Source organism: Plecotus auritus (assembly GCF_963455305.1).
Source record: "Plecotus auritus genome assembly, chromosome: 3".
Classification (NCBI taxonomy): domain Eukaryota; kingdom Metazoa; phylum Chordata; class Mammalia; order Chiroptera; family Vespertilionidae; genus Plecotus; species Plecotus auritus.
The window spans coordinates 211,336,725-211,349,361 of record NC_137772.1 but is presented as its reverse complement, the minus strand read 5'-3'; the positions used below and the strand labels follow the sequence as shown (position 1 = coordinate 211,349,361).

Genomic DNA, 12,637 nt, shown 5'->3' with positions numbered 1-12,637 from the left:
CCTTTTCCCTTGCTGCCTCCATCTCCTGATGCTCACCCCCAATCTACTCTCCTATGGGGTTCTCACCCTGTAATCTGTGAATGGGGATCTGTGAACTGGATGGGGAAAAATCGGCATCTTTATTTCTACTAACTGCTAACTGAAATTTGGCATTTTCTGCAATTATGAATGTGGGCAACAAACCACAGTCGTATTCTCAGTACCCGTGACTCTATTAGTAGTGGGAATTAGCGATATGTTCACACTGCATGGCAATTGCTTCCACTATCTCAAACCACGGTTTATAGTTCAAATTCGAAAGCACACTGATTTTTAGACCCATGGCTAGATTTCGTCATCTGGTGTGTTCATAAAGAAGCTCCTAGGTTTCTGTATTGCAAATCAAATTTTATTTTCAAAGATTTTGATATCTGTATTTTAACATTAGTTTCCTTTATAATCTCCTAGATTTAGTTGTAAGAATTTAAAACATTATTTTGACAAAGAGTTCATAAGGCTCATAAGTCTTCACCAGGCTGCCAAGCATGACACAGAAAAGATGAGCTCCTGTCTCAGTTCTAAACTCTCTCTCCTCTCTCTCTCTCTCTCTCTCTCTCTCTCTCTCTCTCTCTCTCTCTCTCTCTCTCTCTCTCTTTCTCTCTCCTCCCGCTACAGACTTGGACACATAATGTTCCTTTTCTTCAAAGATTCCTATTTCTCCCCCACCGAAACCCTCTTTGTCAAATTCTTCCTCATCCTTCAGCTCCAGTCATCACTTTCTCTGGGAATTCTTTCACAATATCAAAGTCTCGTACTAGGTCCCCTCCCCTATATGATCCCGACCATTCTGAACACTCCAACATGGCACCTAGACCCCTGGATTGTAAGTGCTTGCTTGTATGTCTCTGTGAGAACCAGGGCCCAGCCTGCGATGTTCAGCATCTACCCCATCACCTTGCATGGTGCCCGGCACCTGATAGCCCCGCTCCCTTTTTGTCACATCAGCGAATGAGGTGCAGTGCTTTCTTTCACACGGCCGACTACGGCCAAAAGAGCTCCCACCGTCCACTGACCCTGACCTGAATTTCCGGTTTTCCATCAACGTAGATGGTGCTGTTGTTGACCATTTCCACGATGGCAACTCCGAGGTTGCACCGAATCCCGAAGGAAATGCAGAATCCCAGCCCACTCATGATGGCAATGATGTACCGCTTGGGGACGCCACAGCACTGGCAGTCGCAGAGCGGGGGGCTCTTCCTGGACGTCTGCACTGGCCTTCCTTCCTCATTCAGCTCAATGTCATTTGCTTCCTCGTTGGTCCCATCGATTTTTCTACAGTGGAAAACGCATGGGCAGAGAAGAAAGGTCAGAAATAGAGAAAAACAAAAATGTGCTATTCACAAAGACGAAAGGGTCCCAAGAAAGGCGAAGGGAAACACAAGTAGGATGCATCCTGTCTGCATTTTTTAATGTTATTGCTGTTACCATCATCACTATTCTCACTAAAATAAATTATAAAGGCTAAAATGACTGATAGTCTGGATCAGGCATCCTCAAACTATGGCCCGCGGGCCGGAGGACATTTATCCGGCCCGCCGGGTACCGCTGCCTGTCCTGCTTAGCAGCCAACTCGTCCTGGGCCCGCAGTGCGCATAGGAATTTGTTCATAGTTTTTTTTTTTAAACTATAGTCCGGCCCTCCAGCGGTCTGAGGGACAGTGAACTGGCCCCCTGTTTAAAAAGTTTGAGGACCCCTGGTCTGGATCCTGCGTTGCCCGGTGATAGGCATTAAGTGATTGCAATCTCATAACAACCCCACGAAGTAGATGGTGTTCTCTTGCCATTTTATAGATGAGGAAACAAAGTCATCTGAAATGGGATGCGGGCCCAAGACCAGAGGCTGTGTCTCCAACAATGCGCTTCGCTGAATTTCCCGAACTGAGGGACTGTCTGCAAAATACCCCGTCAGTATTCCTCAGAACCATCCAAGTCATGAAGAACAGGAATAGGCCGAGACACAGTCCCAGATCAGGGGAGACCACGGGGACAAGACGATTAAGTGCAAGGTGGTATCTGGGTTGCATCCTGGAACAGGAAAAATGACATCAGTGGAAAAAGTAATGAAACTTTAATAAAGTGTGGGGAGTAATTAGTAATTCATCAATGTTGGCGCCTTCGTTTTGACAAATGTGCCATAGTAATGTAAGCTGTGAACATTAGTGGGAACCAAGTCAGGAGTATATAGAACATCTCTGTACTATCTCTGCAACTTTTCTGTGAGTCTAAAATTATTCAAAAACAAAAGCTTCATTTTTAAAAAACAAAACAGCAGAACTCCAGGGAAGGTGGAATTCTGAGCTTAGGTAGGTCCCTTTCACCAAAGCTGAGATCCTGATAAGAAATGGTATCCTGAGAACCTGGATGAAAAGGTATCTGAGACCTGGGTTAGGGGATAGATGCACCTGAACATCTAATACCCTAAATTCCTCAGAACCCTCTGGACCTGCACAGGTGGCCACTTCTCCTGCTTGGAAGGTATTGGTTCCACCTCTTTAAAGGGAAAGTATAAGTACTTGCAAGGAGAGCAGAATCCCCCGCAGTCTCCCTTGGGGAGTTTGCCTGAAGATCCAGAGGTTGCTGGCTACATTGTAGCCCAAATAACTCCCTAAACCTAAATGAGTGGTTAAATTTCAAGACAGCAAGTGGGAAGAGAAAAGACAGTTCATTAGAGAGGTAGTATAGTGTCATGTCTGCCACTTATAAGCTGTGTGACCTTGGGCAACTTACTTAACCCCTCTGTGCCTCAGCTTCCTCATCTGTAAAACTGTGATTGTAATTGGCTCTACCTCAAAGCATTATTAAAATTAAATAAGCTCATAGTAGTTGGACCATCATGTTTGCTGTTATCATTTATTACACATAAATAGAGGACACCCATATTGTCATTTACGTTGGACAAATCTGTCTATCCATTTCTGGACATTAATGTCCCAAGTTGATGCCTTCTATGCCAAGTGTTCCAATACTGGACAATAAGTGAGTGCATCATCTTTCTTCCCACACTTCTAAAATATCATTGTACCGTTAGCTGGTGAAGTTGGTCCGCTGCTTCTTATCAATGACTGCTCTCAAGGAAGCCTACCAGTGCCTGACTGTATCAGCCTCACGTGGGAACTTCAAACACTTCCCTGTGCACCTGCCACGCCCTTGACCATGAGCAACTCTCTGTGGTTCAAGAGCAACTCACGAATTCCACTTAGACGATGTTTTCAGCCTCCAACACTAACAGACATCTACGATGTGCCTTGTGCGCTGAGTTAGAAAGTTGGTATTTCTAACTTCCAAATGTTCTTATCCTTGTCCCTTCCTTACACAACAGGAAATCCTGCTTTCTGACTTTTTTTTTTTTTTACATTGGATTCTGTCCCCTGCTTAATGTGAAAAATCAACAAGGGAGGGAATGTCCACTATTAGATGCCAGGCTCTGGGCAAAACATTTTATATGTAATTACCTTCCAGACTTGAGGTTCACACCAAGTGCGTGGCAGAGCTGATCTCGCTGGAGGAGCCCTAATTCTGGAGCCCAGCTCAAAGACCCCTAGAGCTGAGCATCAACGCACATCACGGGTCCATTAATGCCTTTGTTTCCTTCCTAGGCCAATAATTCCCCTGTAGGGATCACTGAAAGAACGGGTCTGAGTTTGGCTCTATTTCGGCTAAAGTCATCCTACAATTGTGAGGGCAATGCTAACATCCAGCGTGCATTTAGTGCACTCTCTATCCCGAGCACAGGTACTGTGATTGTTCCGGGACTCAGTTCCGAGAAAACTGTTCAGCGTCCCAAACACAGAGCCTCGGTTCTAGGTTGCGGTCACACAACTTGGAAGTTAGTGATTTTGTTACATGCCTAAGTAAACCAGCTGGTAAACAAAAGGGTTTTTAAGTGGCTCATCTACTGAAACAGCAAAACCTGCGCCGAAGAGAAGTCTCTTATTGAAAAAAAAAAAAAAAAGAAAGAAAACCAACAGAATTTCAAAATAGCAATTAAACTTAAAGTTGGAAAAGAAAATTCCTGAGGACTCTTTGCCAAGTATTTTATAAGCCAAGACAGAGAGTCCGGTGATTATAAATGGCGACTATGGTCCAACGTCACGGTTTTTCTTTCTGACTTTGTCAGATTCCTTTGTCATCAGGTGACTATGCCAGTGAAGCCACCATGCATCCTGTCTGCATTTTTAATCAAATGAACATCACCACGACAAGGTGTTACTGGGGGGGGGCGGGGGGAGGCTCAACAGGAAGGACAAAACACTCTTAAAAGAACGGGTTATTTTAATCATGGCCTGTGTTTGGCAGGTTTAGCATGCCTTCACTAAAGTAGGTTTTCATCTATGCGTGATAATGGGGTCTGATTGGAAGCTTTTTGTTTTTCATTAAATTAATCAAGTGTCCAACCCAGTTCTCTGACTATGAAAGCTCATCAAGAGTGGCACAATAACCCAGCTGGTGTGGCTCAGTGGTTGAGCGTCCACCTATGAACCAGGAGGTCACAGTTTGATTCCTGGGCAGGGCACATGCCCGTGTTGCGGGCTCAATCCCCAGTGTGGAGCCTGGAGGAGGCAGCCGATCAATGATTCTCTCTCATCATTGGTGTTTCTCTCTCTCTCTCCCACTCCTTTGCTCTCTGAAATTTATATATATAAAAGAGTGACACAATAAAAAATGTAACGCCCACAGGAGCCCCTGTGTTATGAATACAAGAAGTAAAATGAACCTCAGTGTGCCTAGACAAGTTACATGCTAACGTTTTTAAATTTAAGAGATAACATAGAAAAGTTAAAAGAGATACCAGGTGACATTTTCACTTACCATGATTAGAAATAATCATTCAAACAAAAATCTTAGCAAGGATATTTTTCACGTTTATTTATATCACAGAGATTAAGGAGTCATTTTACCTTGTGCATGAGGACTGCTTACGAATTCATCACTAAAAACCTAGGAAGGCACTTACTATGTCTATAAAAAAAAAACCCTCAAATTAAAATGTCACATCAATTTATTCACTTATAGTAAACTCTCCTTTCAATAATAATATTTTTTAATTTTTTTAAATATTTATTTTTTGTTTGTTTGTCTGGACCAAAACATTTAACTCAATGATAGTACTTAACATTTCCCACTGGAATCATGTGAGACTTTCTGCTTTAAAGAATACTAATTTCTTAAGTTACCTTCTTCAAACTATTGTATAACTACACTTTTACACAATCAGGAGCCACTTTATATAGTTTATAAGACAAGCTAAACAATTTGCAAATATCTTATTTTCATTTACAGTGAAAAAAATGAAGTAAAAAAAAATCTTAAAAATTATTTCAGCTCCAAGCATAACCATATTTTTCATTCCTATAGAATTAATATGAAGTGTCATTTCCCTAAGTCTTTCCTAATTCAATGCCAAACACACGCTATATAAATCACCACGTCCAGTAAGTGCTAATCCTGCTGTATAAGCAGAACCCTATACTTTGGATGCATCCATCTTACTCTCCCCAGGCACAGTCTGCTGGAGCTGGAAGGGGCTCCAGAGCCATCGAATCTGACCCACCTTCTCCTTATTAAAAATATGGCTTTAAAAACATTAAGCAAAATCCCTTAAGCATTGGCAATGCGAAGCTGCTCAGAAATAAACCTGAAGTTTGCATTCAAAAAACTTTACCTTTGTAAAATCCCCAACGAATCTCCCACGGCATTCTTCACTCCTTCCTTCCCAGGTTTCAGAATTTTTTCTTTGAAGGTATCCAATGCTTTGAAAGGCATTTTGAATGGGGAACACCTCGGAGCCGTTTAACAGTCAGTCTCAGAAACTGTCATCCTCCCTCATTTCCAGCGTGGGGACCACTCTGCTTTCCTTGAACAGTCTGAGGTCAGTTCTCATGCAGGTAACTTCTTAAAATCAAGAAGGAGATGAAACACAGCCCAGATCTTTCAAGTTGAGACAACACCCTCCACACCCCCCACCCACCCCACCCCACACCCCACACCTCCAAAAAAAGAGGCCAGGCCGAGGGAGTCTGGTTGGGAATTCAGCCCCTTGCAAAGCTCCAAGCTCCGCAGCAGCTGTGGGGCTGTCTCAGGCCGAGTGCAGCCTTGCTCCCTCCCTGGGGCGGCAGCTGGAGAGGCGGAGTGGGCTCCAGCCCGCAAGGTGTTCCCAGCCTAGCAAGGCCAGCCACAGCATCTGTGGTGTGTCTCCCGCCCCTCCTGCTGCTTCTGACCACATCCCCCTCCGCCTCCCCCAGCTTGGCAGTGATCACTGAGTGATCCTTTCCAAGGTGATGCTATAGTAACGAGCACAATACCTGCCCCCACGGCTGGGGCTTATGAATGGGCTCTCCGCCTGGCAGGCACCCAGCATGGAGTGGATGAAACATGGACAGGTCCTCTGCTTTTCCGAGATCTGGCCCTGCAGACGGGCTCTCTCGGCCACCACATTATGCCTCTGAGGCCCCTCGTGGGAGCCATGAGACCGTGTTTCAGCCACTGTCCTTGCATGTGGTCCTGGCAGGAACATTTGTTCTTGAGGCTAAATGCAAAACACTTGCCCCCAACATCTAGGAGGGCTTTTGTTGGCTCCTCATCAACAGAGCAGGATCTCTCAAGGTGTGGTGCCACTGGGCACATCTGATTGAAGAGACCAGAGCTGGTCTTGGACCTGCTTAGAATGCTTCCCTGGTCCTCACTATCCCCAAGATAAACCCAAGTTCTTTATCACAGCACACAAGGCTCTCCATGGGGGACCCCAGCGTTGATTCCTGTCACTCCGTTCTTCATACCAGCACTTCCCAGAATTCAGCAAGCTCCCTATCAACCCTGGGGGTCACTCAAGCTGTCCTCTCTGCCTGGGGAGCTCTCCTCACCCCACATCTGGGTAACGTCAAGGGATTCTTAAGTCTCAGCGAGGCATCACCTCTTCTAGAAACCCTCATGGACAAGGTTTGCCCTTCTCTGCCCCATAGGATCTGGCATGTAGTGTGTAGCATAAATCGTTGCTGGATTGGGGTTAAAATATCACACGTTGCTCACGCATGGATGGGTAGCAGGATGACGCCTCCATAAATGACGCTGCCATGAAGAAATGGCCTTGTCTCAGGGCTCCAGGGCTCCCATCCCCCGGCCTCCACATGCCCGACGACCCCCAAGCTATGGGTCTCAGGGTCCCCAGGAGACATTTCCACAGGACCAGCTGCTGCCCTCTGCGTGCCACGGTCCAACCCTTCTCCAAGATTTGAATTAAACTGATCTAAACCAGAGCTGGATGCTTGGTAGATTAAATACTACTACCAATAATAACTATTATTATTATGGCCAATATTTATTGAGCTCTCTGGCCCAAACTCTGGGTTAATAAGCACTCTTTGTGTATTGTCATGATCCTCCTAACACTGCTTTGTGGTTAGTAATTTATTTTCCCCAACTTTACTGACAGGAAACTAGAGCTAAGAGAGGTTAGACTTGCCAGGTTTCAGATCCAAACAGCCTGGCTCCAGCCAACTCTGCTGTCTTTCTTACTCCCATATTCTCCGTTCTCCCCTCTCCTCCCTCTCCACCCCTCCCCTCCCCAACTACCTCCTCTGACTTTAATGAGGTATATTTTATATATCATGGACTTCACCCTTTTCAAGTGAACAATTGGTTTTTAATAAATTGACCAAGTTGTGCAAGCATCACCATAAAGCACAAAGCAGATAGGACATTTCCATCATTCTAATGAAATCCTCATATTCATTATTAATCCTGGCTCCCATCCCCCACACTGCCCCAGGCGACCATCCAGCTACTTTCTGTCTCTATAGAGTTGCCTTTTCTAGCAATTTCATATAAATGATTCAGACAATATGTGGTCTCTTGTGTCTGGCCTCTTTCACTTAGTATAATGATTTTGAGGTCTGTCCACGTAGCAGCTTATATCAGCAGTGTCTTCCTTCTTTTTCTCTTCTCAGTGGAATATTTTATTGTATGGACATACGACACTGTGCTTATCCACTGACCTGCTGATGGACATTTAAGTTGTTTCCAATTTCTGGCTATCCTACTTAATAAAAGTATAATATGCAAATCGACCGAATGGCAGAATGACCAGTTGGCAGGGGGGAAGGCAGGGTGGGGTGGGCCTGTGAGCAGGCAGCACCAGGCCAGCCAAGGTGAGTGCCAGTGGGCAGAGGGAGGGGACGGTGATGGGGGGGCAGGGGGAGGCAGCAGTGACCAGCAGAGGCAGAGGGGCAAAGGAGGGGGGGTGGAGGGCAGGGCCGTCTCCTGATCGGCCAGCCTGGTTGCCTCCCTCAGAGGGAGGCCGGACTGCGGCTTAGGCCCGCTCTCCAGGGGGAGCAGACCCAAGCCTTCAGTCGGACATCCCCTGAGGGCTCCTGGACTGTGAGAAGGCACAGGCCGGGCTGAGGGACCCCCCTGAGTGCACGAATTTTCGTGCACCGGGCCTCTAGTTATGAATAAACTGTTAAGAACATTCCTGTGCAAGTCTTTGTGTGAACATATCCTTTCATTTCTTTTGGGTAGATACCTAGGAGTGTAATTGCTGAATCATATGGTTAAGTCCATTAACTTTTTAAGAAACTGCCAAATTATTTTCCAAAGTGGCTGCACTGTTTTGTCTTCCCACCAACATGCCTGTGCTCCATATGTGGCACTTACCACACTGATGGACTCATTAATTTCCTGGTTGGTTTGTTTCTTCAGGAGGTTATCACAGTCAAGCATTATCACCAGTGCCTCGAGAGGGCCTGCCACACACCCGGCCCTCAAGAAAGGCCTGAATGAATGCATGAATAACATGAGCTTCAGTTCTGAAAAGTCTGGCTTTCTATTGTTTCAACTATCAACAGTTCTAGTGTAGAGGTTAAGAGTACAACTCTGTTACTGCTAGACTTCCTGGGTCCATATCCCATCTCTGCTTCATTTCCCAGCTGTGTGAACTTGAGTCAGAAGTCCCTGTTTGTAATTGGGGAAATACTGGTTCATTTCATCCAGTATTATTACTGCATGGAAACACTTTCCCATTTTCCTTTACACACCATAAATGGTGTCTTGAAAAAAGAAGATTCAAGGTTATCTTGGGTTGTGTCCAAGGCCAAAATATCCTTGAATTTCTGCTAATGTAGTCAATAGAGTTGCATCATAATAATGCAACCTAAAAATGTGGGAGGAAGTCAAGATCAGAGTATATTTTGGAAAATTTCTCATCACCTTCACTCTTCTTGAAAGTGCAGATGAAACGCAGAGTATCCAGATAATTTCAATACATAAAGCAGTGAACAGGGCACACATTCAGGGCATCAAGAATTAAGTTGAGCCCTAGCCAGTTTGGCTCAGTGGATAGAGCATGGCACACAGACTGAAGGGTCCTGGGTTCAATTCCAGTCAAGGGCATATACCTCGGTTGCAGGCTAGATCCCTGGCCTGGTCGGGCTCATGTGGGAGGCAACCAATTGATGTCTCTCTCTCACATCAATGTTTCTGTCTCTACCCCTCCCTTCCACTCTCTCTAAAAATCAATGGAAAAATATCCTTGGGTGAGGATTCATTTATAAAAAAAGAATTAAGATGAAACCAACCTACACACTTTCGACCAATATTTGTTATGAGGCCCTATCCTTCTCTTCATTTAAATTCTAGAAGCCAGATATTCTCATCAATCTGTCATAACCTATCCATGTTCAAAAAATGTACCTGAAAAGGGGCCAATAGACGGACCATTACTTAGGAGACAGTGACATCTTCTGGTAGACTAAATACATTTATGCCAGGCTTCCCTCCCCCCGCCCCCACCCCGTTCCCCCGCCCCCCACCACATATAGATTGGCCGTTCAGTGTACGTTTATGGAGCCCATAAGTGTGAATTCTTAAATTTCTGAAATGTTCAATGAGGCATAAATTATTAGCTCTAAAATAATACTACACTCACTTTGCTCCTTGCCTGGATGTCATCCTGGCTTAATAGGAAATGTTTTAAGCAGCCAACATTAATTGCACTTTTCCTGGTAATCAAATCATCTGACCAAACTTGCCACCGTAATTTAAGTATTTTTCATATAATCTCAGAATTTAAAAGGGCCTTGGGAGTTACCTGCCTAACCTCCTCCCCAGTAAGTCCCGTTTAATTTGGGGAAATGTGATTCCTAGGTAATCATTCAATAGCATCAAAAACAACTTTAAAAAGGCTCCACGTAAGGCCAGCTCAGGCCCCATCTCCTCTGAAGACGCCTAGTCTGGGTGGGACGTCTCTGCTCTACGTCGGTCACAGCACCTGTCACTCTGTCCTGTAACTGTCTGCCTACTCGGCTACCTTTGTAACCACAGCGCAAATTCCTTGAGGGGTAAGGCCTGTTTCTCATTACTACTTGTGTCCCGTGAATCTGACAGCACCAAGCCTAAAACCTATTTTTTCACTTGTTTTTGAAAAACAGATGTATTTAAGTAATGCTAGGTGAGGTACCTGTTTGACAACTGCATTAAAGACTGGCAGCTTTAAGAACAGACTCGGGAATAGACTGTATGAATGTTGATTCCTACGTTCAAATTCTAGACATCCAAGTCTCAATCTCACTTACTTTTTTGTTGTTGTTGTTGTTAAAGCGTGGAAGGGTGGGAAGGAGGAAGGGGGAGAGAAAGAGAAACATCAAATGTGAGAGAGACACATCGATTGGTTGCCTCCCACACGTGCCACTATTGGGGCCAGAGATTGAACCTGCAACCCAGGTACATGCCCTTGACCAGGAATCGAACCTATGACCCTTAGGTCTGTAGGCAGATGCTCTAACCACTGAGAACCCGGCCAGGGCTCATTTCCCCCTCCCCCCCCCCTTTTTTTTTAATCTTTATTGTGGGAAGTATTACATAGGTCCTCCTTTCCCCCCATTATCCTCTCCCAGCCCACTCCCATCCCCCTCCCCCCCAGGCCCTCACCACCCCATTGTCTGTGTCCTCGGATTATGAATATATTCATACAAGTTCATTGATTGCTCTCTTCCCACCCACCCTCCCCTGTCTTCCAAGTTTCAACTGTCTGCTCATGTCTCTGGGTCTATTTTTGATCATCAGTTTATTTTGTACATTAGATTCCACATATGAGTGAGATCATGTGATACTTATCTTTCTCTGACTGGCTTATTTCACTAAGCATAATACTCTCCAGGTCCATCCATGCTGTTGCAAGTGGTAAGAGTTCTTTCTTTTTTATTGCCAGGTAGTATCCCATTGTGTAAATATACCACAGTTTTTTTATCCACTTATCTGCTGATGGGCACTTAGGCTGTTTCCAAATCTTAGCTATGGTGAATTGTGCTGCTGTGAACTTAGGGGTGCATATATTCTTTCTGATGAGTGTTTCTGGTTTCTTAGGCTATATTCCTAGAAGTGGGATCACTGAGTCAAATGGGAGTTCCATTTTTCATTTTTTGAAGAAACTCCATACTGTTTTCCACAGTGGCTGCACCAGTCTGCATTCCCACCTCATTTACTTTTACATGAAAGTCAAACACTGGCTTTCCTAACAATCTAGGCCATCTCACAAAGGAACATATACAAAAAGTAGAAAAGAAAAAAAAAAAAAAAAAAAATATATATATATATATATATATATATATATATATATATATATATTTGGAGCTGCATCAACTAGGGTATAATTAAAATAGCTAAACGTATTTCCACCTCAGGCACGTTTTAAAAGAACTCTTTTAAGAAAGGAAAGTTGTTAATATAGGCTAGGCATATATAACTCACAAATGGTTTTTCCTAGCAGCATAAGTACATACCATGTAGCCCTAGTTTAAAATGGCTTAGCAGCCTGTCTGGCATGGCTCAGTGGTTGAGCATCAAACTATGAATCAGAAGGTCACGGTTTGATTCCGTCAGGGCACATGCCCGGGTTTCGGGCTCCATCCCCAGCATGGGGTGTGCAAGGAAGCAGCCGATCAATGATTCTCATCATTGATGTTTCCATCTCTCCCTCTCCCTTCCTCTCTGAAATCAATAAAAATATATTTAAAAATAAAATAAAATGACTTAGCAGATTCAGGAGTATATCAGAGAGTGAAGTCAGGAGACAGAAATCACACAAGATCCTTGAACAGGGCCATTTTAATAAAATAATTAATTCGCAGGTGATTACTTAAAAGTGAAAAGTTTTTAGGGGTAAAATAGGCAGGTTTAGGGAGTTTTAGGAATTAGGGAGTCCATGGGGGAGGGAGGCACAGTTGGCTGGGGACCTGGAGCTGGCAAAAGGCATGCATTCACAGAGAACTAAAGGCGCCAGCCTAAGGGGAAAGGAAGACACCCATTCACAGGAGATAAGGGGAAAAAGGAAAACAGATTTTCACAGGGAATAGAGAATTCTACCACAGGAGGAGGAGAAAAAGGAGGGGCCCCACGTGAGTTGTTGTTTTTTTATATATATTTTTTTATTGACTTCAGAGAGGAGGGAAGAGGGAGAATTAGAAACATCAATGAGAGAGAATCATTGATCGGCTGCCTCCTGCATGTCCCCTACTAGGGATCGAGCTTGCAACCCAGGCATGTGACCTTGACTGGAATCTAACCCAGGACCCTTCAGTCCACAGGCCCACGCTCTATCCACTGAGCCA

The 12,637-nt window shown here is 44.5% G+C and overlaps 1 protein-coding gene across 1 annotated transcript in view; it reads right to left on the bottom strand.

Annotated features, from left to right (window-relative positions):
• Positions 1 to 5,896, bottom strand: part of SLC17A8 (solute carrier family 17 member 8) — a 31,044-nt gene extending 25,148 nt beyond the window's left edge. The window contains exons 1-2 of the mRNA XM_080660726.1: positions 5,701 to 5,896; positions 1,059 to 1,311 (exon numbers count right to left, since the gene is read on the bottom strand). Of these exons, the coding sequence (XP_080516852.1) occupies positions 1,059 to 1,311; positions 5,701 to 5,801 (354 nt within the window). The 5' untranslated portion in view covers positions 5,802 to 5,896. The remainder of the gene's footprint in view (positions 1 to 1,058; positions 1,312 to 5,700) is intronic.
• Positions 5,897 to 12,637: the final 6,741 nt, after the last annotated feature.